General features: G+C 36.2%; 1 protein-coding gene across 2 annotated transcripts; it reads right to left on the minus strand.

The window, feature by feature from the left end:
- Nucleotides 1–5,727: 5,727 nt before the first annotated feature.
- LOC104243855 (translation initiation factor IF3-1, mitochondrial) lies at nucleotides 5,728–24,814 on the minus strand. 2 transcript variants are annotated; one of them, XR_011406981.1, is made up of 9 exons: nucleotides 24,500–24,814; nucleotides 24,325–24,415; nucleotides 22,945–23,012; nucleotides 21,510–21,605; nucleotides 20,242–20,298; nucleotides 8,959–9,027; nucleotides 7,420–7,488; nucleotides 6,287–7,314; nucleotides 6,105–6,191 (listed from the first exon to the last, which is right to left on the minus strand). XR_011406981.1 is itself a non-coding variant. In XM_009799118.2 (8 exons), exons 1-8 carry the CDS (start codon nucleotides 24,710–24,712, stop codon nucleotides 6,337–6,339), a joined length of 1,641 nt encoding a protein of 546 aa, XP_009797420.1. In that variant the 5' UTR covers nucleotides 24,713–24,814; the 3' UTR covers nucleotides 5,728–6,336. The 2 variants fall into 2 exon arrangements, 1 of the variants encoding a protein (XP_009797420.1); XM_009799118.2 differs by having other exon boundaries at nucleotides 5,728–7,314.
- Between the last annotated feature and the right edge of the window lie 414 nt (nucleotides 24,815–25,228).

Here is a 25,228-nt window from a genome sequence, read left to right on the forward strand (position 1 = left end):
ATATATCTATATTTATATTTATATGTATATTGATATCTACATCTATATCTATATTTTGTATCTATATATTGATCCACACATAGATTTTCTTTATTAGCTGGAAATATGGAGGTGAAAAATTAATTGAAAAGCTATAATAGAAACTAAATAAAAAATATAAAAAGACGTAATTGATACAATTTATGACTATTTATACTTTGGAGTGTGTTAAAATATAAAATAAAGTGGTGTCTTAAGAATAAGACACATAGCAAAGTAAGACAAAATAAATAATAATTTAGGAAAGACTTAGGATAAAGTTAAAAGGATAAGAAGAAAATATAATGTATTAATTTTGTATCACATTCGAAGATTTGAAAAATCTTTATTTTTAATTGGACTAATAAATGTCTAAAGTTATGGGATATTGCAAATCCTATTAAAACTACTTTGTCGCTTTTTAAAAGAGTTATTTGCAAGAAATATATATATTTGAAAGGGTAACATCGAAAGAATTGTTTTTTGAAGACTACATTCTTTTTCCTAATTTGACATTGAGTTTTTGTAATATTGCTAACTTCTGGGAAAATCAAAAAATTTATAAACCAAATTCCAAGAGAATATATGTGTGTATAAATTATTACAAAAAATTAAAAGAAAAGAGAATATATATATATATATATATATATATATATATATATATATAATTTTAATGTAGAAATATATGGAAGGATAAGACTTATTTGATTTTTGAAAAGAGAAAGTGTGTGTGAGTGTTTATATATATTATATTAAGCCAAGTGACAAACTATTATAGAGCCACTTGGCAATTTAGGATAGTATTAATACTAATACTTAATTTAAATTAAAACATATTTTTTCGAATCTCAATGAAAAGAAAGTAAATATTTTTGTAAAGATATTGTCTGACGTATCTTAATTAATAAAATTTTTAAAAAAATTACATTGGAAGATTAAAAAAACGCCTCTATCTTAATTAATTATAAAGATAAAAATATAGGTATTATAAAAAATATGATAAATTTAAACATTAATATGGACAACATAATTTAAAAAATTAAAAGAAAAAGAGAAAAATATATATAAATAAATAATTTTAACGTAGAAATATTTGGAAGAATAAGACTCATTTGAATTTTGAGAAAAGAAAGTATTTTAAACAATAATGAATAAAATTTGCATTGTGGTTAAGCCACGTGACAAACTACTATAAAATCACTTGGCAATTTAGATAATATTAATACTAATACTTAGTTTAAATTTAATTTTTTTTTTAATCTGAATGAAAAGAAAGTGAATATTTTTGTAAAAATATTGTCTTGCCCTATCTTAATTAATAAAATCTAAAAAATAAATAAATTGAAAGATAAAAATAACGCCTTTATCTTAATTAATTATAAAGATAAGAATATAGGTATTATAAAAAATATGATAAATTTAAAAATTAATATGAACAATAGATCAAAAGAATAAAAGTAAATAAAATATTTTACTACAAGAAAAAAAAACATATTTTTATTTATAATGTATTATAATGGAAGTAACGGACAAGACTATGATAATTTTAAGTTATGGGTAATGCATTATGGACAAGAAATTATGAGTAATTTTAAGAGATTTGAGAAATTTCTATTTTTTATTAACATTTGTTTAATGAATATATATAAATTTTATCTGAAAGATTAATATTTTAAAGTTATTTGCACATGAATCAAATAACTCAAATCACAGGTTTGTATCCGCGCATCGCGCGGGTAATAATACTAGTTATATTAAAAGGAGAGTAGTATGCATTGTGGTTAAGTCAAGTGGCAAGCTAAAATGAAACCACTTGGCAATTTTAGGACAACATTAATAACTATAAATTATATATAGAAACATAATTAATGGAAGTAGTTTAATGAATCTTATACTAATCTAAATAGATCTTAGACAAATCTAATCTATATATCTTTAATTAAATTTATATGTATATTTGTATCTATATCTATATCTATATCTATAATTATATATTTATATTTATATATTGATCTACTCATAAATTTTTTTCTATATTAGCTAGAAATATGGAGGTAAAAATCTATATTATATTAAGAGGAGAGTAGTATGCATTGTGGTTAAGCCAAGTGGCAAGCTAAAATGAAACCACTTGGCAATTTTAGGACAACATTAATAACTAGAAATTATATATAGAAACATAATTAATGAAAGTAGTTTAATGAATCTTATACTAATCTAAATAGATCTTAGACAAATCTAATCTATATATCTTTAATTAAATTTATATGTATATTTGTATCTATATCTATATCTATATTTATATCTATATCTATACTTATATATTTATATTTATATATTGATCTACTCATAGATTTTTTTCTATATTAGCTAGAAATATGGAGGTAAAAAATTAATTAAATCTATAATAGAAAAAAATAAAAATATATAAAGACGTAAATTGAGATAACCTATAACTATTTATACTTTGGAGTAAGTTAAAATATAAAATAAAACTAAAATTTACTTAAGATATTAAGGATTTATTGAGTTTAAAAATTAAATAATTTCAAGCAGCAAAATAAGATCTTACATAAAGTATACAAATTATTTATAAGGTAAGAGAAAAATTAAATAATTAACAAAAGATATTTTAATAACAAACTAATAAATTCATATTAATACTGATAAATCGTGCAAACGAATATTTTATACGTAAATATTACTAAAACATTTAGATATAATGTGTTTCAACAATTAAGAAAATATTTTTCTATGATTATATTTGAATTAAGTTCAGCTAGTTTAAATTTGAAAGCATAACATAATTTTTTGAAAATATAGTCCAATTAAGAAAATAGAATGATAAAAATTATTTGAATTTGAGATGAAAAAGTTTTTAAAGTTTTATCTATATTATATTAGAATGAGTGTGGTAAAAATAGATACTAAATTCAAACAGGCTAATAAAAATTCACGTGACAATGTAATAATATTAGGTATTGAATAATATAAAATAAAAAATAAAGAATAAATAGAGAAAAAAATAAAATTCAGATTTTTTATCATAGAAAAAGGGCAAAACTTATTTAAATTTGAGATGAGAAAGTTTTTATATTATAAGAAAAAAGTCATAATATAAGTCCACATAACTCAAGTCTAATAGTTAAAATCAAAAACTAAAAAAATTGAACAACAAAAATAAATTAGAGATAATGTAAGGACATTTATAAATCATAAGTTTAGAAAATAAAATAAAATAAATATACAATACTTAAAAATATTATTAAATTTTAAATAATTTTAAATTTTTGAGTAATGTTTTTAAAACAAAATAAATATTTATTTCATAATTAAAAAAATTATATATTTATCTTATATTATTAAAGAAAAGTAGTCGATAATGATATTAAGTAAATTTACAAGTTAACGAAAAGCCACATAAAATGTAGTAAGATTATATATTAGATTAAAAAAATAGCAAAATTATGTTAAATTATTAGAAATTAAAAGAAAAAATAATTTGAATTTGAGATTAGAAAGTTCTTAAAACTATGATGTGAATGCTCAAATTATGGATAATACCACGAAATTGAAGTCTTACTTATGAAAAATAAAATAATAATAAAAAATCAAAATTTTAAATTACAAAATAAATTTCTAATATAGGTAATTTTACAAAAATTAAATTTGTATCTTAAAACTAAAAAAGAAAGAAAATTTATGTAAAGAAATAAAATGACAGTGAAAATATTATTACAACATTTAGATATAATATGTTCAAACAATTAAGAAAATATTTTTTATTGATTAATATCTGAATCGAGTGCAGTTAGTTTGAGTTTGAATGCATAGCATAATTTTTTTAAAATGCAATCCATTTTAGAAAATAGAATGATAAGAATTATTTGAATTTGAGATAAGATTATTTTTTAAAAAAAATATTACGTAAAGAACTAAAATGACAGTAAAAATATTACTCCAATATTTAGAAGTAATGTGTTCAAACAATTAAGAAATTTTTTTCTATGATTAAATAAAATTTTAAAAATACAAAATAAATTTCTAATATTGGTAATCTTACTAATGAAAATTAAAAATTAAATTGTATCTTATAGCTAAAAAAGAAAGAAAATTTAACTGCATCTAATACAAAATTAATTATAAGAGAACTCAATACATTTGGAACATGATAATCAAATAACTTATGTATTAATATTTTAGACTAATTAAAAGTTACAATTTAAAACAAAATATGACATTATTTTGGCTCTAGGTAAAACATTAATATAAAAACTAATTAACATTTGTAGTAGGGAAGAAAATGTACATAAAAAAAATAGAGGTTGTGTGAGGATACTTATATTTTAAATTAATTTTAAAATATATAAAATAAAATAATTAAATTATATTTTAAAATATTATTGATAAATTTAAATAATTAAAATATTATGATTAAATATTAAATAATACAATAACTATAAGAAAAGAACAAAAAAAAGATTTATGTAAAAGTGATGTGATGAATAAGATATATTTGACTTCCAGATAAAAATAAAGTGATGATAAGAATTTTGTTAAGATAATATTATCTAATGTGCTCGAACAAGATATATCACAATATGACATGTTTAGTATTCTTTAATATCGACAGCGGAACGAAATACAAGTACCAAAATCAAGGGGTTAGGTTGCTACAAATATATATTAAAAAGATTGGTTGTTCACTACGAGATTTGAACAATAATTTCATATCATATTTCATAATTAAATTCTCATGTTATATAATTTTTATCTGAGAGGTTTATATTTTAAGGTTATTTGTACATGATTCAAACAACCTACATCGCAATTTGAAATGATTTGTCCGCGCATCGCGCGGGTACTGATACTAGTGTAAAATAAAAGAAAATACAAGTGAAACTTTTCGGCAAATCTGAATCGGTCGAGTCCCCGAGATGCTCATAGGAGTTAGAATGGCTAAATACGAAAATATTTCAACATTATTCTTTAAAAAGATATCAGTACCTTTAATTATAAAGAAATTTGTAGAGTAAAACAAAATAAGAATATTTGTTTAATTTATTCTTTATCCATCGCTTAAATATCTTAATTAAATTTTTTCCAGCAACATCTTATTTAATTAACACTAATTAGATCACTGAAGAGCGAAGTTGGAATAAAGGTAATCAATATTTCTTATTTTCTTAAAATGCTAAAATTTTGAAAACCAAGGTATATTCTTTCTTTCCTTTCTTTTCTACATTCGGTGTATGCATTTACTATAATTTTAAAGTATTTGAACAAGAGTACTATGAAAAAATTTGTAAGAAGTAATTTAATTTTTTTAATTAATTAATTAATTTGAGAAATAAAATCAAGCGAACATAATTTCTCGTAATGACTAAGCACGTCCCACTGCTGAAAGATTGCTGCACTCTGTCAGCTTTTTTATTTGCTGAAAAAATAATCCCCAAAACCTTAAAATACACACACATGAATAAGAATAAAAGTATCTACAGTTCTACATAGGTGTGGCAAATGATTAAAAGAAAACAGTAACCACCCCTATTATCCACTAAAAAATAAGTTAAATAATGAACTTTTTAAAAACGGATCAAATATGGATAAGAACCATAATATCCATTTGAAAAATGAATAACTAATGGGTCTAACTTTTACGGTCGTAAACACTTCTACACTATCAATAGAGATTAACCTTAAATAATATAATCGGAGAAAAACACTTTTAACTCTGTTGCGAAGGTGGACAGCATTACAAAGAAAAGTAAGACTGCTAATTTGAAACAGAGGAAGTATATTTTCATTGTTCTGGAGGAACTAAGAATAACATTTCATCTAATAAAGATATCAAGATATTAGACTAAATGTTAATGTATCGAATTACAAACAAATTGATGAGGAGACTCCAGTATGCACCACCGGATCTGAAGGCCTCAGGTCCACTGTACGCAAACCAACTCCAAAATGCAATATTTTGCAACAGCAGGACAAAAAAGATCTCATAAACTTTTTATTACAACCCCTATACCCTCCCCTCTCCTACCCCTCCCCCTCCCCCAGTATATCTCGAAGAAATCCCAAATATTCAAAAGAATGAAAGGCTTACCAGACATTTCTGGTATTCTGAGGCACGGCTGACACGGTAAAAGAACAAATCAGCCTAAGACGTACTGCACGTCAGATGCATCTCATCAATAAAATAAAAAAGGTGTAAAACAGATTACTTGCTCTGCTCAAAATGTAGAAACTAAATTTGGAAGCACACCATATAATTTCTGCAACTTAGTGTTGAGTTTCCAGAGTTCTGGTTTGGGATCACTTCGAGCTCTCACTAAAGATCGGGTATTTCCCTGGACCATCCCTCTTACCAAGATCAGGTCTTCTACCTGGGGGATTAACCATATGTAAACCTCTAGGATCTGAAGCACTAGAGTTCCTTCCAGAATTAAACTGCTCACTTTTCTTGTACCTATTTTCTGTAGCAACATTGCTCTCCTTGCTAGGAGTCCTGTCTGCTGGTGCAGAGCTAAAAATACCAAAACCAGAGGATGGAGAACTTCGAACACCAGAATGAGAAGGATGTTGCTCCGGAGACCCATTAAGAGGAGACTTCCTCAGCAACTGAGATCCAAGGTCTCTAGTATGTGACGAGCCACTCCTATCCAGTGGCAGTTGCCTTCCTATATCAGATAGGTTGTCCACTGTCATTGTGCTCCTTGAACTTGGGGTGCTACTAGGAGCTGATTTGGTAGGTACGGATGAGTTTCTAGGGTCTCTTTGATACCTATTTTCTTCCCCTGACGGAGCCTGCACTGTGTTCCCTAATTCTCTTCTGAAACTACTTTGCCCTCCAAATGAAGGCCCAGCTGCTTCAGTTCGAGAAGAATCATGTACAGATCTCGCACGTCCAAAATCTGAAGAAACATTTGTAAAACTTGGAGTTCTAGCACCTACATTTTCGCCCTCCACAAAATCAAAAACCTTTCTGGAATCACCTTTTGCACCAGATACTCTCCAATCTGATCTTTTGTCATCCACATCTTCATCAGTCATTTCTTCTTGACAGCTATCATCGTCACTTTCAACACTAGATTCAGCAGCATCACAGTTTTCATCCAATTGTAAAGAACTTTGAGATGCTGCATCTTCTTCAGAACTGGCAGTTTTGCATTCTTTTAACACTTTCTTTCCTGAACCCTTCTTTGATGGACCGAACTTAACATGCCTGACAACAATATATGCCTGCTTCTTCTCCACTCTTGGCCCACTTTCAATATAGGCAACATCTTCAATCTAAAGAAAACAACAACCAACCAAGGCACAGAACTTAAATAATAAAATAACAATTAACAATAGCTTCAAACAGGATGCTACCAACAGTATAGCATCATATCTTACCAGAGGAGAGAAACGTGATAACACTGCTCCCAAATCCTCTCCTTCATTGCCCATGGACATGGCTGTACACTGTTCAGGAACACAAAGATCATAACTGATTATATTTGATAAAAAGATAACCAAACATACATTCTCATGCAACCAACATTATCTGCTTTACCAAAAACATTGCAGACAATAAATCCTCAAGAAATCAACGTCGCATTTTAAAAAAACATGAAGTTGCTACCAAAATACCCTGTCCAAAGCTCCATAAAAGAAAAAAACCTGCCCAAAGCTGGTTTAGACTTCTCACAAAGTAACAAAGGCAATTTTATCGATCTTTCTTGAAGCCAAGCTTCAGGTAAACAATAGAAGACCCATTCAAGTTGCTTATTATGCACCCTAGTTTTCCAAACATGCATGTGACAGCGGACTGGCTCAACTCCATAATAATCAAGTGTCACAGAAGATATCAAATAGAAAAAAGTAGTGAAAACCAGCATCTCCCTAAAAGTGGCTTTAGCATACAACAGCAACAAACCCAGTGTAATCCAACAAAGTGGGGTCTGGGAGGGGTAGACGGCAGACCTTACCCCTACCTTGTGAAGGTAGAGAGGTTATAGTGACAACAACAAGATAAGGTGACAGGGTGATAGAATAATCGAAGCAAAAGGATCAACATATACTAAAAGCGGCTTTACTGTATATCAAAAAAATCCAAGAAACATCTGCAAGCAGATTGAATTGAACTCGGGTAAATTCAAATGCAACAACAACAACTACCCAGTAAAATCCCACATGGTGGGGTCTGGGGAGGGTAATGTGTACGCAAACCTTACCCCTGCCCCGGTAGGACAGAGAGGCTGTTTCCGATAGACCCTCGGCCGGGAAAATTCAAATGCATGTATTAAAAAACCAGCCTGTCAACCTTAAAAAATGTTTTATATGCTTTATGACATAATCAAACCTATGGGGTTAAAAGTGATGCACCGACAAGGACATCTTACAGCACGTAATGGTCTTTAAATTTCAACCTCTAAGTCTGAAAATTTTAAGCAATTGATTTCAAACTTTTACCTAATCAACAAAATTAGTGTTCTAGCTTTTTGAGCCACTAAGGACACCTCGAAGCACATGAGAGAAAATGAGGTGCTAATTTTCCACGCTTGTTAAAATTGATCATTCAAAAAGAGACCATTTTAAGTTTTTTGATAACCGGAAAATCCCCGAGGCCGGTAGTGCATAGAAGCTCGGCGAATAATAGGCCCGTCCTCCTACCCTTCTCCACTTAAATATCATGCTTTTGTCTGGCAGTTTTCAAACTCGTGATGTGAGCCTAACTCACACATCAAGCGTAGAGCTCTTACCATTAGACTGAGGCCCAGCGGGCCAATAGAAAGAACATTTTATTTGCAAGTTTTTCTTAAAACAGAAGATGGCACGATGCAACGAAAAACAAAGTGAGAGTAGCTGCATTAAAAACAAGCAAACACAACACTCAGATGCTTTTTTTTTTTTTTTTTGGGGGGGGGGGGGGGTTAATGGCTAAGTAAGTACCTTCACCCGATAGCCACGCTCCATCATTCGTTTTACTGTATCTGCTTTAATTTTCAAATCTTTTTTTTCCTGCATGAGGGAAGAGAGAGAGAGATTCAACCCCACAATTGATTTCAAGGCATCATAAAACTAAGAACTGTAAAATTTCAAACAATTGTCAATTATATGGTTCGCTTCCATGGTTAAAGGTGGATATCATTTTAAAGTTTCTTCTTTTCAAGTATAATAAACAACTATCAGAACGAATCACTAGTCATTGGCAAATAGTCAGTGCAAAAGCAAAAAATGAAGGCAACTGATTCAATCTGAAACCTGATAAGAAACCGACACTCAAACCTATCTAGCAGATGATTATCATATGCTCCTTTAAGGATCTGGTATCTCATTTATAAGAAAAAGCACCATCCATAGTAGTCATAAGAACTCCACTGGCACGAAAGCAATCATTTTTTTCTTGAAAATATAATTCCAAAAAAGAAACGTTGAAGAGAAAAGAGAACAGTGATACCAAACTCTCTCAAGAACAGTGATATGTAAAGCTATCGGAGATGCTTTGCTACATACTTTTTCCGACGACCTCATCTCCCTTAGTGAGAACCAACCCCAAAACGACCAAACCCCAGCACTTATTTCCGGTAACCAGATCTCCACGCGCCGTCACGGGCAAAACAGTCCAGCCTTTTTCTGGCGAGATCTGAGCCACGCGCCGGCGCGTGTGGCTAATCCCGACCACTTTTCAAATTTTTTTCTTCAACCAGCCTGCTCAATAGCCTTTTCCGACCCAACCCATCACCTTTTCATCAAAATCTGAATACTTTTCTATTTTCCGGCGACAAAATACCAGCTTCCGGGCCTCTTTTCAAAAAAAATTCTCCACTCAGCCTAATCACTAGGCGTGTCCGACCAGACCCATTCCAGTTTCACCAAATTTTGAACACTTTTCTATTTTCCGGCGATAGAACACAAGATTCCGGGGACTTTCTAACAGCATTTATTGCTGACAAATCAATTGCTCATCCTATCCAACGGGAAAATCCTACAATGAGGGAGAACAACATCATCTATTTTGCAATGGGCTTCAAGTCATATGAAATAGGGAGATGCTCAACAAATGCTGAAGAATGGACAGAGAGAGGGAGAAGCCTAATCAGAAGATCGACGTTCAGCAGGAAGACGATGGTATGGTTGTGTGAAAATCTGAAGGAAGCTTCGAAGGTGAAAGGAAATCATGTGAAAAGATAGAAAATCAAGGATCATTTCTCAGAAATATTTTGTGCGAAGAACTACAACAAACATGATCGTTATATAACCATCATTAAAGTCCAAGACAGGGGAAGGTCAATTGTTATTGTTCCGGAGGTGGCATTCAATTCAGGTTGGTCAGATGTTGCAGCAAAAATAGAAAGGTTCATGAATCGCGGGGTACGGCGGAATACAATTATCGCTCCAAAAGTCATTGAAGGACTTCTGTATTCAAACATAGTCAGAAATCATAAGTGGGCAAGCAGAGAAATGAAGGAAGCGGAGGTCCAACAAGAAGGAGACATTATGCACATTTCTGGAGATTTAACACACAACGATCTGCTAGGTAGGTGCCTGGTGGGATTCATTACAGAAGAAAGCTCCGAAATTGCAACCTTATCAGAAGTTCGTAAATGGGCAGCAAATTCTTGGAAGCAAGCACATGGTATCAACATTTACGAGATGCACCAAAATAGGTTTCTCTTCGAATTTCCTTCGAAGCTAATCGCTAACCATGTACTGATAAGCAAATGGTATTGGAAGAAACACAAAGTTAAGCTCCAATGGTGGAATCCGATGGTGGGGTCTGTTCCAAGAAATAAAATGATGAACCATGTATGGATTAGACTAGTAGGACTTCCACTACATCTATGGTCTCAAAAAGTTTTCACAGAAGTTGGGGAATTTTGTGGTGGCTGGATTGAAACTAAGGAGGAAACAGAACTAAAAAATCATTTGAAATGGGCAAGAATAAAGGTGAGAGGAGATGGATCTGCAGTACCAAAAATAATGAAAATAGAATGTGAAGGGGTAGTCTTTGAGATTCAGATTTGGTGTGAAGCTTCGGTGAGTACGTACGGCGGTGCTGCAGTCAAGCGGCCAGTAGGGGGAGTAGCTACATGTGTTTTGATGGGACATGTGGGTAGCTCAAAGCAGGTTCAGCCTATCCCTAAAAGAGCAACTGACCAGTCATGTGACTCTTTGATGAATACTAATAGGGCTTCGCAACACTACAACAAAAAGGATTTGGGCCCAGATTCATTGGCTCAAATTATATCTGAAGAGAAACCTTTTAAAACACCATTCACAAAACACATGCTAGATCCCTTTAATGAAGAGATAACAGCTATTCAGTTTGAACCTTCTGTGGTAAATCAAATAACCATTGTTTTGGAGGAACCAAAGGAAAGCAACAACATCGCCAGCTCAGAAAAAGAGGAAAACGAGAGGGAGGATGATGGAGATAAAGAAAATCAACAAGAAGCTATTCCTGAAGATAATGCAATGTTGATTCTTGCTGAGCACGAATGGAAGGGACAAAATTCAGAGGAATACAACAACATGCACATGCAGTCAAAAAAATCGGATATGTTTGTGGACTGGGCAATTGAAGAAGTTGTGCCTCTAAACCATCAAAACTTAGAGGCAGAAAAAGACCTGGAATTTGAAGCATCAATTTGGGTGCATCAGAATATCATCAGATTGAGCAAAGAATTTGGGGTGGATTTTAGTGGATGTGAGAGAGAAGCATTGGAACTTTACATGAAAATTGACAGCAGAAGACAAGCGAACAAAGGGAAAGAAGTTACTCAGGTTGTCCAGACTACAAAGAAGAAGGGATTCAAAGAGCTGAAAGGTCTAGATATTGGAAGTAATTTCAAGAGCAATGGAACTAGAAGCAGGGAGGAAGCATCATCAGCCATAGCCAATGTCAGTGAATATCATATCATGGAATGTTAGAGGACTTAATAGAGTCAGAAAAAGGAGATTGATTAAAAGCTTGATACTCAGCTGGAAGGCAGAAATCTTTTGCTTCCAAGAATCTAAAATAGAAGGGGATATTAGGGAGATTGTAAAAGAATTATGGGGTCATAGATGGGTGAAATTTGCTCAGTTGGAAGCAAGTGGGACTAGAGGGGGTATTGTAGTAATGTGGGATGGTAGAATATGGAAGGGGGAGGTATGTTGTGTTGGATCACATACAGTTACATGTAAATTTTCCGGCAAGACTCAGGAATATACATGGCATCTTTCAGCTATGTATGCTCCTAATGATAGATAAAAGAGGGAGGAAGTATGGTGGGAGCTAGCAGGTGCAAGAGGTCTCTTTAATGGACCTTGGGTGGTATGTGGGGACTTCAATACTGTAAGGTACCCATCAGAGAAAAATTGTTCCAGATTCACAAGAGCTATGACTGACTTTTCAAACTTCATTGAAGACATGGAACTGGTAGACATCCAATTATCAAGAGGAGAGTACACATGGAGAAAAGGGGACAGACATATAATAGCAGCCAGATTGGATAGATTCTTGATTTCTGCTGACTAGAATGAAGATTTTAGAAACATAAAGCAATCAATGCTTCAGAGAGTTACCTCAGATCATTTCTCATTGATGCTGCAATGTGGTAGTTGGGATCCAGTTAAATCATACTTTAAATTTGAGAACTGGTGGTTGCACACTGAAGGATTCAAAGACAGAATTGAAGAATGGTGAAATTCTTTCACCTGTGAAGGAAGGCCAGATTTCATTCTAACTTTGAAGCTTAAATATTTGAAGACAAAGTTAAGGAATGGAGCAAAACTCTACAAGGCAACTTAGCATTACAGAAAGCAAGTATCCTCAACCAACTTGCAGTGCTGGAGGAGTTACATGACCGGAGAAGCTTGACAGAGGAGGAAATATTCACAAAAACCACATTGACCATGGAGTTTGAGGAGATTGCAAATCATGAAGAAGTAGCATGGAGACAGAGATCCAGGGCCCTTTGGTTAAAAGAGGGAGACAAGAACACCAAGTTCTTCCACAGAAGAGCCAATGCTCACAGGAGATTTAATAATATAGCTCAGTTGATAGTAGAAAGAGAATCTCTCCAAAACCCGGAAGACATTAGGAGGGAGGTGATTAGATTCTATCAAAACCTATACACAGAAGAAGAGGAGTGGAGGCCAATAGGTTGCATCAGAAACAACCAGATGATCACAACAGAGGATAACTCAATGCTGGAGAGTCCATTTGGAGAGCAGGAAATATGGAACAGTGTTAAGGCATGTGCAGGTGACAAAGCACCAGGTCCAGATGGTTTCACAATGGCCTTTTTCACTACCTGCTGGGAAGTGGTTAAAAAGGACGTGGTAGCTGCTGTTCAGTTTTTTTATGAACAAGGAATCTTTGAAAAGAGCCTTAATGCCACTTTTGTCGCTCTGATTCCTAAGAAGCTGGGGGCCAAAGAACTGAGAGATTTCAGGCCTATTAGTCTGATAGGTAGTATATACAAAATTATCTCCAAGTTACTGACTTAGAGACTAAAAAAGGTGGTCAATAAACTGGTGGATTCTCAACAAATAGCTTTCATAAGAGGAAGACAGATCAGGGACGTTGTCCTTATAGCTAATGAATGCATTGACACAAGGAAAACAAGCAGGGAACCGGAGATACTATGCAAGCTGGATATAGAGAAAGCATATGATCATTTGAATTGGAAGTTTCTGCTTGATACACCAAGGAAAATGGGCTTTGGTGGAAGATGGATTAACTGGATAAATACTGCATCTCAACTATAAGCTTCTCTGTACTCATCAATGGAGCCCCAGCTAGTTTCTTCCCTTCCCAAAGGGGTCTGAGACAAGGGGATCCCCTTTCCCCTTTCTTATTCATTATTGCTATGGAAGGTTTGAACGATATGCTAAAAAGAGCACAGACAAACAATTGGATCAGAGGCTTCAAGGTGAATTGCAGGGCTGCTAGCAACATGAGGATTTCACATTTGCAGTATGCTGATGATACTTTGGTGTTCTATGAAGCTGATAGAGAACAACTGAAAGTACTAAGGGTGATATTCATTCTTTTTGAAGCCACTTCTGGACTACGCATAAATTGATACAAAAGCTTCATTTATCCAGTAAATGAGGTAATGGAATTACAAAGTCTTGGTGATATTCTAGGTGGGAATGTAGGTGAACTGCCTACTGTATATCTGGGGATGCCATTGGGAGCCAAGAGTAAGTCAAAAGGAATTTGGAATAGAGTGTTGCAGAAGTGTGAAAAGAAGCTAGCAAATTGGAAGAATCATTATCTATCTATGGGGGGCAGACTAACTCTGATTAACTCTGTACTAGATGTTTTGCCTACTTATATTATGTCACTTTTTCCAATCCCAGTCAATGTAGTGAAGATAATTGATGCCTTAAGAAGGAATTTTCTATGGGAAGGCAACAGTGAGAAGAAGAAGTTCCACCTGGTTAATTGGAGCTTTGTGACTACTAGCAAAAAGGCAGGGGGACTGGGAATAAAAAACATAAGAATTCAGAATCAGAATTTGATGATGAAGTGGCTATGGAAGTTTGCAGCAGATGAACAATCACTGTGGACGGAGGTTGTTACGGAGAAATACGGAACGGAAGGAAAATGGACAACCAAATCAGTGAGAACTCCATATGGTGTCAGTGTGTGAAAGTCAATTAGGAATCTGTGGCCAAAACTGATTAACAAATCCAAGTTCAAGGTAGGAAATGGTAGGAAGATTTCACTGTGGGATGACAATTGGCTAGGACAAGGACCATTGAAGGATCTCTTTCCTGACATATATTCCTTGAATCAGCAACAAGTAACATTACACGAGGCATAGACTAATCAGGGATGGAATCTTACATTCAGAAGATTGCTAAATGATTGGGAGATTGAAAGAGTAACTGACTTTTACAATACTTTGGAGCGATTCAGTGGTACCAACTCTAATCAAGATCTTATCGTATGGCAAAGGAATAGGCAAGGGAGGCTTTCTGTTGGGTCTGCTTACAAGAAATTCAACTTGTCTAACAACCAGGTTGGTTGTTGGCCATGGAAGATGATATAGAAAGTAAAAATTCCATAAAAGGTTGCTTGCTTTACATGGATACTGGCAAAAGAGGCAGTACTAACACATGACAACTTAATCAAAAGAGGATTCCACTTGTGTTCTAGATGTTACTTATGTGGAGATGAGGCAGAGACAATTAGCCATCTTTTTTTGCATTGCAAACTCACTGTACAACTATGGAGAATCTTCATCACCTTAAGGGGAATTTCATGGGCAATGCCGGGAAGAATTAATGATGTTCTAACTTGAGGATTCGCCGACTTCTCAAATCTCGCCGCCGACGAGCTTCCGTCAGAAATCGGTTTGCTTCTTCTCCTAATCTTTCCTATTTATTTTTAGTCTTTTTCCTTTTCATCCATTTCTTATTTTCTCCTTCATACTGCTTCGTGAATCAACCTAACACTTACTCTAATTGTTTTAAGAAATGTGTAATGACTCATTCTTTGATTTGGCGTTTTCAAGAGTTTAGTCGTCGTTACCAGATATTGCCGAAAACCTCGCCGGAGAATAATAAGCAAAATCTCCGTGCTTCTAGCCACAACAGTTTCATAAATTCTTTGTCGTTTATCCTATGCTTTTGTTGGGTTGCAAAATATTTAAGCTTATGTCTCAGTAATTTGTTGTACTTCCACTTAGCTAATCTATTTTGGCATTTTCCACATAAAACTATTATTCTTGGCTCTTGTTACTGTTGATCTATTTTCCGGACACCACTCAATTGAGCTACGCCCTTGGTTTTTCATCTTCTGGGTTTAAATTTGCTGAAAAGCTTTGCTCAATTAGATCTCGTTTTCAAGTGACCTGTGGAGCTCGCTGATCTAGGTCCATCGTTTCCTTCTCATGCTTGGTCTCCACGATAAAAGCCAGATCTGACCATTATTGGTCCGAAGAATACTAACCCATTATCTATTAGTTACTTTCGGGGCTACACCAGTGGTAGCGGTGACGGCCCTTTTTGGTTTTTGGGTCACGGTATTTTTCTGTGTTTTCAGGGAAATTCTCGAAGTTGTTGGAGACAAGTTGGGCGCACGAGCACTAGCAAAGGAGAGCAATCTGGACGAGCGTCAGCAAAGGGCGGTGGGAAGCGGTGTATGAGCTTGCAAGTACATCGAGTACTGCAAATCAACACAGGTTTGGTTCTCGGGAATTGGTACCTCCCGTTCTACTGTTTCCCTTTTGGTGTTAGCTAAATTGATGTTACTTTAGTTCACAATAGTTAAATCATTCAACTAGTGTACTGGTAGTCACTTGTTTCCTTCTAGTTTGATTCGTTGTTCGTTGTACTCTAGCGAGTCTTCTTTAGATTTGTCGTAGGTGTAGTGGCTGCAGTCTGGGATGATAGATTAAAGGCATGTCCTCGGGTGGGTCAGAGTGTGGGGCAAAGAATGTGGCCGGGGTCAGGGTGTGGGTCGGGAGGCAGGGGAGGTAGAGGGGGCAAGGGAGCCTATAGGTTGAGAATCGGATCATGGAACATAGGTTCGCTAACGAGTAAGTCTATAGGGGGCAAGGGAGCCTATAGGCGAAGATCCTTCAGAAAAGGAAGATTAATATAGCGTGTGTCCAGGAGACTAGGTGGGTCGGATCGAGGGCGAAAAACACGGATGGGTATAAGTTGTGGTACTCTGGAGTCGTGAGGGGTAAGAATGGAGTGGGTATCCTTGTAGATAGCCATTTTAGAGAGTCGGTGGATGAGGTCAGGCGTGTGAATGATAGACTAATGACTATTAAATTGGTGGTGTGTGAGTGTACTTTAAATGTCGTTAGCGTGTACGCGCCGCAAGTAGGCTTGGATGAGGAGATTAAAAGGCACTTTTGGGAGGGGTTGGATGACATCATTCGTAGTATTCTGCCTTCCGAGAGGTTATTCATAGGGGGGGATTTCAATGGTCATATTGGGTCGTCTGCAGGTGGTTATACTGAGGTGCATGGCGGCTTTGGTTTCGGGGCACGGAACGGAGGGGGCACTTCGCTGCTGGATTTTGCCAAGGTATTTGATCTAGTGATTGCGAACTCAGGTTTTCCGAAGCGGGAGGAGCATTTGGTTACCAAAGTTCGGTGGCGAAGACTCAGATTGACTATCTCCTCCTCAGGAGATGCGACAGAAGGTTGTGTGAGGATTGCAAAGTTATCCCAGGTGAGACCCTTGCAACGCAACATAGGCTTTTGGTGATGGACATTAGTATTATGATAAGGAGGAAGCAGAGGTCAGTACGAGGCCGCCCGAGGATTAGGTGGGGCGCCTTGACTAAGGATAAAGCTCAGGAGTTGGAAGGAAGGTTGTCGGCAATGGGAGCTTGGAGAAGTAGTGGGGACACAAACACTATGTGGTCGACGACGGCGGACTATATAAGGCGGCAAGAGAGGTGTTAGGGATATCTTCGGGCCACGCCGGTGGCCACAAAGGAGACTGGTGGTGGAATGCAGTTGTCCAAGGTAAAGTGGAAGCGAAGAAGGTGGCTTACCTGCGATTAGTAGGGAGCACTGGCGAGGAGGAGAAGAGAGCGAACATTGCGAGATATAAGGTAGCTAGGAAGGAGGCGAAGATGGCAGTGACGGAGGCTAAGACGACAGCTTTTGGTCGTTTGTATGAGGAATTAGGGAACAAAGGCGGGGAGAAGAAGTTACTCCGACTCGCTAAGGTGAGAGAGAGGACGGCTCGGGTTCTGGACCCAGTGAGGTGCATAAAAGATGATGACGGCAAAGTTTTGATGGGGGATGACCAGATTAAGAGGAGATGACAGACCTACTTTCATAAACTTCTAAATGAGGAAGGGGATCAGGATATTGTACTAAGTGAATTGAGGAATACCGACAACCCCCATGAATTAAGTGATTGTAGGGACATTGAGGTCGATGAGGTCATGGAGGCAATGCGTAAGATGAAAAGGGGCAGAGCTACCGGGCCAGATGAAATTCTGGTTGAACTTTGGAGGTGTGTGGGTAGAGCAGGCTTAGAATGGCTTACTAGGTTGTTTAATGTTATATTCAAGACTAATAGGATGCCTGAAAAGTGGAGGTGGAGTACAATGGTTCCGTTGTATAAGAACAAAGGCGATATCCAGAGCTGTAACAACTATAGGGGTATCAAATTACTAAGTCATACCATGAAAGTCTGGGAGAGAGTGGTAGAAATGAGAGTGCGAAGGACGGTGTCTATTTCAGACAACCAGTTCGGGTTCATGCCGGGGCGATCTACCACAGAAGCTATCCACCTTATTAGGAGGATGGTGGAACAATACAGGGATAAGAAGAAGGATCTCCACATGGTGTTTATCGATCTAGAGAAAGCGTATGACATGGTTCCTACGGAGGTCTTATGGAGATGCTTAGAGGCTAAAGGGGTCCTGGTTGCCTACATTAGGGTGATTAAGGACATGTATGATGGAGCTAAGACTCGGGTTAGGACAGCAGAAGGCGACTCCGAGCATTTTCCGATTTTTACGGGGTTGCACCAAGGGTCTGCGTTCAGCCCTTTCCTATTTGCCCTGGTGATGGATGCCATAATGCATCATATTCAAGGGGAGGTGCCATGGTGCATGCTATTTGTTGATGACATAGTCCTAATTGACGAGACAAGACGCGGCGTCAGCGAGAGGCTAGAGGTTTGGAGGCATATCCTTGAGTCAAAAGGTTTCAGGTTGAGCAGGACGAAGATGGAATACCTCGAGTGCAAATTTGGGGCCGAGCCGACGGAAGCGGGAGTGGAAGTGAGGCTTGATTCTCAAGTCATCCCTAAGAGGGGTAGTTTCAAGTACCTTGGGTCAGTTATTCAGGGGACCGGGGAGATCGACGAGGATGTCACACACCGTATAGGGGTGGGGTGGATGAAGTGGAGGTTAGCGACGGGAGTCCTATGTGACAAGAAAGTGTCACCGTTACTGAAAGGTAAATTTTATAGAGCAGTGGTTAGGCCTGTCATGTTGTATGAGACCGAGTGTTGGCCGGTTAAGAACTCACACATCCAGAAGATAAAAGTTGCAGAGATGAGGATGTTGAGGTGGATGTGCGGGCATACAAGGAGGGATAAGATTAGGAATGAAGATATTCGAGAGAAGGTGGGTGTGGCCCCCATGGAGGACAAGATGGGGGAAGCAAGCCTCAGATGGTTCGGGCACATTCAGAGGAGGAACACTGATGCACCGGTGAGGAGGTGTGAGCGACTGGCTGTGGTGGATACGAGGAGAGGTAGAGGGAGGCCTAAGAAGTATTGGGGAGAGGTGCTCAGGCAGGGCATGGCGCGACTTAGGGTTACTGAGGACATGGCCCTTAACAGGGAATTGTGGAGGTCGAGTATTAAGGTTGTAGGTTAGGGAGAAATTGTGAATATTTCTGCAGCGCACTAGAGTGAGACTAGCCAGTAGGAGTTAGTCTTAGGATGCTACTGACCAGCTACTGATGATGGGCTTTATCTGTTGGTTATTAGTATACTTTACATCTTTCTCGTATTTCCTATATTTCTTATATTGCTGTTATTTTGTTATTTTATGGTATTTTATGTTATGTTATGAATTTTATGTTATTTTATTATGAGTCTATTGATAGTACTAATATAGCGTCTCTTGTTGCTTTCTTGAGCCGAGGGTCTCCTGGAAACAACCTCTCTGCCCCTCAGGGTAGAGGTAAGGTCTGCGTACATATTACCCTCCCCAGACCCCACTTGTGGGATTATACTAGGTTGTTGTTGTTGTTGTAACTTGCTGAAATAAAGATGGCAACATTTCTAGCTATAAAGAGAGATGGAGAATAGTTTCAGCATGCATATGGGGGACAATCTGGGAAGAGAGAAACCAAAGATGTTTTGAAGACAAGTCCAGTAACATCCAGAAGATAAAAATGAAATGTTTGGCTCTTTTCTATTTTTGGTGTAAAGGAAAGTTTATGGAGGATCATGAATGCATTTTGATGTTCTAGATTCCTTGTGAGATGACCAAGGTTTTATGGGCACTTTCTTTGTAAATATGGGTGACTTCACTTTTTTAGTGAAGTCTTTTTATTAATATATAAATATGTTACCTTCTCAAAAAAAAAAAAAAAAATAAGAACTCCACTGACATCAAAATACCAAATTTTGTGCAGAGCTTCAGGAAAGGCTTAGTTCTATTGTACTGTGATCATAAGTAAGGCACCGGATTTGATATGTCATGGGAATGCTATAACGGAGAAAAACAAGCAATAGACTTACGATTTTTCCAACAAATCGGACTTCTTTACAATCTCCCTTCTTCAAAGTTAACTCAGACTGCAAAATATTACAAGTAAAAATCAAGTACTGAAGGCAATTAACTAAAGCAGAGCCAAAAAAAATTGACTAATAATTGTACACTGCCCCTTTACATCTGAACTTTTTGCATGCCAATTATATCTTTTCTAAGAAGGGCATGCCAATTTTATCTGATTCTTGCTTATTCTCTCAAAGGCAAACAAAAAAACTACCACAATATTGAAAAGGAAAAATAGGGGTCCACCATCATTTATGCATGCGACGGTAGGAGGTTACTCTATAAAAGGTCACGGTTGCCCCCCCCCCCCAAAAAAAAGCAAGATTTTGCGTGACAGTTGGACATGGGTCTTTTACATCCAGAGGATAAGAACTACTATTACCTGCGTTTTTTACAAGGAGAACTACTATTATCTGTTGTGATCATTTATTACAGTTTTAATCATGCATATCCAATTTTCAACATCATGGAAGCAGTTTTGCATCTGGGAGACTTATGTGACCTAAAAAAATATCCGGATTATGTTAACACTTGGCAATTTCCAATAGACAGCCCATAGATTTTAAAAAAAAGTTTGATAACCGTGGTGTTCGGGCTAGCTTGCGCGCATCAAAGCAAATTCCACGGGATACCTGCTACCTCCCACCACCAACAGGTACCAGGTAACTTTATCTACCAAGGCTTAGACAGATGGGAAGAAATCACCTAGTGTTTATTGTCTCTGTTAGGAATTGAACCTAAGACCTCATGGTTCTAAACTCACGACCACTAGGCCACACGGGTGCGAACAGCCCATAAATTTCCACCAGTAAGAACACCTAGGACTTTCAAGGTCAGATTCTATGTGATAGGGAGAGATTTTACCAGTAAACTTACAAAATCACCTTCTTCCTACATATATAAACATAAATCAAGTATGGAATATCATCATTAAAGATGCAGTAGAAGAACAAGTGGATCCAAGCTTCAATGCTTCAGATCACTTGACCTTAAAGAATTAATTTGAGCCAAAAAGAATGGAGGTAGCTTAGTTGAGCTCGACTTCATCAAACTTTTCCAGAGTCAAGCCTCAACTAGACTTGGCAGCTCTAATTAAACAGTTTTAACTCACGATCAATACCACATTTATATGATATTGAAGCTAAAGATTGGCTTGAGATACAAAATAAACACCAATTAACTGATGCTAGCAACACCTCTAATACACAGGCATTATTGAGGGAGAACGTACCTTGCTTTTTTTAGCATTGTCCTTTAATTGTTGTTGATACTTCTCTTTGTGGTAGTCCATAATTTTGCAGACTGGTGGTTTGGCATTTCGTGACACCTGCAAAATCACAAAAGCCAATTTAGCATACAGTATATCAGATGGAACCACATATTATTAAATGGTCCTGCCTTATTGGGAAACCATATACTAACACCTATTAGACCCCTTCCCTTATTCCTTCCCTATTGATGTCGGATTTAAGCTAAAAGTGGAAGTGAAGAAGGATATAGAGAATTGCAGAAGAATGGATTAGCAACTTCAACTCTTTCCAAAGATTAGGAAGCCACATCATTTGGCAAGAGAAGTTGTTAATTAGAGAGACATTTCACATCCGAAGTATCTTTACAAGCCTTCTTTTTCCCATTTGTCCTCCCATTTGGTATAGGTTCTCTTTTTTTTTTAATACTACTTTTTTTTTTGATACTATCCTTCCATTTGGTATATGAAAATATGATTAATTCCCTATCACTAATTCCCATTTGCTTTCTTGTCTTACCAGAATATATGGAGAAGCTTACAAACTTCAGTAAGGGAAGTAGGTGTACGTCCCTCCTTATCCTGACTTCTTAAGTTCACTAACCAAATAATGTCATACTTGATATGCACACACCTCATCTTCACATATCTGTATTACTTAAAATTGGTTGAAAAACTACTTTTTACGGCTTGTGGCGAAAATAAGACATCCTTCTCAATATAATCTTCTCCTAGTAGCAAGAAAGCCAAGAAAATGTTTATATACACTTCTTTCAACGAACAAAAGACCTTTGTTTTTCGATAAACTAGACGTCTTTTCACTTAATTTTCTCTTAGCAATCGTCTTATCCAGTCCATGACCAGATTTGAGAACATTTCAACCACGGCCTATGTACACAGGCACTCTACATTGCAACAGAATCGAATTAATAAGAAGTTTCAAATCTTGTAAGATGAGTTGACAACTAAACCAAAACTTTAATCCATCAGATTGACAAAAGTCAGTTCTTTGTGACTTTTCTTGTTAGCCCCGCTTAATTGCATATTGAGCTGCTATGACGTGAATTGAAGAGAGCAGAATTGAGTAATACAAGACGTGAAACGAAGAGGACAGAATCAGTCAAGAAAGGGAAGAATGATACAAAGGGAAACTGTCCTATCAACAAGAAACGATCAAGCTCAATATGACAGACTTGCTCAGTCATCACTGTACCAAGGTAACAAGGAAAGCAACAAATAAGCCCAAACGCTGCTTATGAACCAGAAAAGATCTTCAGCGAGAAAGTTTATTTCCCTCATTGTGTTTTCATGTTATAATAAGCATTAATTTGACATTTGCGTTAGTTTATCCTAGTATGTTTTCCTGTCAGTAGTATCGCTCTTGTAACTGTAAGTAAGCCTCATGATTGACACTTCTTACCTCCACCAAATCAAGATTGAGACTTCTTGCAAGTTCCCATGCCTCACATATTGACACTACGCGATGACCTGCAAAAATACAAAGAATAAGACCTGAAATAATAGGAAATAAACAAAAACTGTATCATATAATAGCAATTAATCTACACTAGATTCTGAGACATGCGTATAACAGTTAGAACAATGTCTACTGCTTGACTTAAACCCAGAGCACTAAAGCTACCTCTTTTCTTCTCATTTTACATACTAAGGGAGAAAACTCAAAACAAAAAACTAAAGCTTTCACTAATATTATTTTCTTAAACAGAAGTAAGGCAAAGTAATACAAGAAAAGTGTACAACCAAAAGCCATGAACATATGTCTCGGGGTAACTAGACCGTGCTGTCCAAACAGATGCAAAGCAAAAATATGCTGAGTTTCATGTGCAGCTCAGAATCAATTGTTTGGTGAATAGGTTAGAATTCATTTTTTCTTTACTAGACTACTCTGATTTAATTCCATTTCAATCTCTTTAAGTTTTGGCTTTATAATTCAATTACAGATTCATAAGATTACTGGTTTTATAACTTCGAGACTTCAGGCATAAAGAATCTCAAACTTGATAAATGGAGTCCTTTGCTTGGTCCAGAATTTCAAAACAACATTGCTTTAAATACTATTTCTAACGCTTGATATATAGTAGAGCATCCGGCAATTCTTCAACACATTTTAACCTTTTGTATGATGCATAAGGAATTATTCCAATGTTCATTAAGCTTTCATCCTTCTTACATGTTACTCCAGCACCAACCTCTTGCTAATTCTTGGTTCTCTGCTAAAATACTTTGCGATGCTTTCAGCCATGACTATTAAGAAAAATAAAACAACTAATTTTTTTTTTTTTTTTTGGTTATCTGTTCCATTTAGCAATGTACTTTCTATACTTCTAGCTCCAATAAGCAACTCTAGTCATAACATGTGAAACTGAGAATCCTTTTTTTTTTTTGGATGAAGAGTGAAATTGAGAATCCTAATTATGGGTACCCGGGTAACATATTCACACACCAAGGAACTTTGACCATTTAATTTGCATTTTGAGTTTTCCAACAAAAGCTGTTCCTAGAGGTTACATCTCATATGCCAACCCTATTAAAATTTGGAAGTCAGAATCCATAAAAATGTGACTTTCTTTCAACATTAAGCACAATATACTGTACTACCATACTATGCTGATCTTAGCATCTTGCTTCATAAAAACTTCATACAAATTCAACCTTCACTTTTTCCCCTCGACTACTCCACAAGGTATCTACTACTCCCACTAAAAAGTTCGAACTTCCTTATTCATGAAACAAATTAAAAAAAACACCGACAAAGTACAAAGAAGAGTTATAAAATCACCTTCATCGCCGACAAGCCTAACAAAATCTGCTTTGATTTCCTGATTCAATCTGGGCCCACTCGAATCCTTCTCTTCCTTCCTCGTTTTCACCTGCAAAATCAGTTACACTCATCACTACACGCATGATTATCAATGGACATAAAACAACTACGTGATCTTAATTGCTTAGCTTACCTGTACAGGTGCTGCGAAAAACCTAACACTTTGTGCAAATTCAAATGGACTTTTCTGGATAGTTAAGCTAGGGTTACTGAGAATCCGAACTGAAGTATGTGAAGAAGCATTGGCAATGAACGAATTGGAACCTTGGCATTGAAAATAAGACCTTTTCAGGTGAATTGATACGGTTTTGATTTTGGAGTTGTTCACTCTACACCAAAACGCCATTGTTGTGCTTTCACGTACACTCTGAAAGGTTCCACCGGAAGGTGGAAAATATTGCTCCGAAAAGTGAATCGGGCTATGCCGGAGGGTCCGAAGATTCCGAACTGTTGTAGTAGACACAGATAGTTGGGCTTTCTCAAATCAATTCATCTGGACTTAATTTGGGCTTCTAGTTGGGCCTTTCTATTTCCCTACTATGAATAGGGAGATTTACACAAATTCTTTTAAATTTTGGCCTCGTCAGAATCTGAAGTAAAATTAAGGTTGTATTGTGGTCCGGTCCCGGGTCTAAATGGGTTAAACGGGCCAGGTCAAACCGTCCCGAGCTCTGGTGGGTCTGGCCCAAGCAGTTCCGGGTCCAAACGGTCCTAGAGGGTGGAACCGGCCCACTATGGGCCTAAGCCCACATGGTCCCGGGGCTAAGTGGGTTGGGCCCACGGGCCTAAACGGACCTAAGTGTTCCGGGCTATTTTTTTTGAAATTATTTTATCTAAGGTAATTTCTTGTAAATTATATTAT

Source organism: Nicotiana sylvestris, chromosome 1, assembly GCF_000393655.2.
Source record: "Nicotiana sylvestris chromosome 1, ASM39365v2, whole genome shotgun sequence".
Classification (NCBI taxonomy): Eukaryota; Viridiplantae; Streptophyta; class Magnoliopsida; order Solanales; family Solanaceae; genus Nicotiana; species Nicotiana sylvestris.

Bases quoted from the DNA above. Each gene is read 5' to 3' on its own strand.
- LOC104243855 (XM_009799118.2), bottom strand. From the start codon at position 24,712: ATGGCGTTTTGGTGTAGAGTGAACAACTCCAAAATCAAAACCGTATCA. The intron at 9,028-20,241 runs GTAAGTCTATTG...TCCCTCATGCAG, and splicing joins TCCGATTTGTTGGAAAAATC to GAAAAAAAAGATTTGAAAAT. The intron at 7,489-8,958 runs GTACTTACTTAG...GTTCCTGAACAG, and splicing joins AGCGTGGCTATCGGGTGAAG to TGTACAGCCATGTCCATGGG.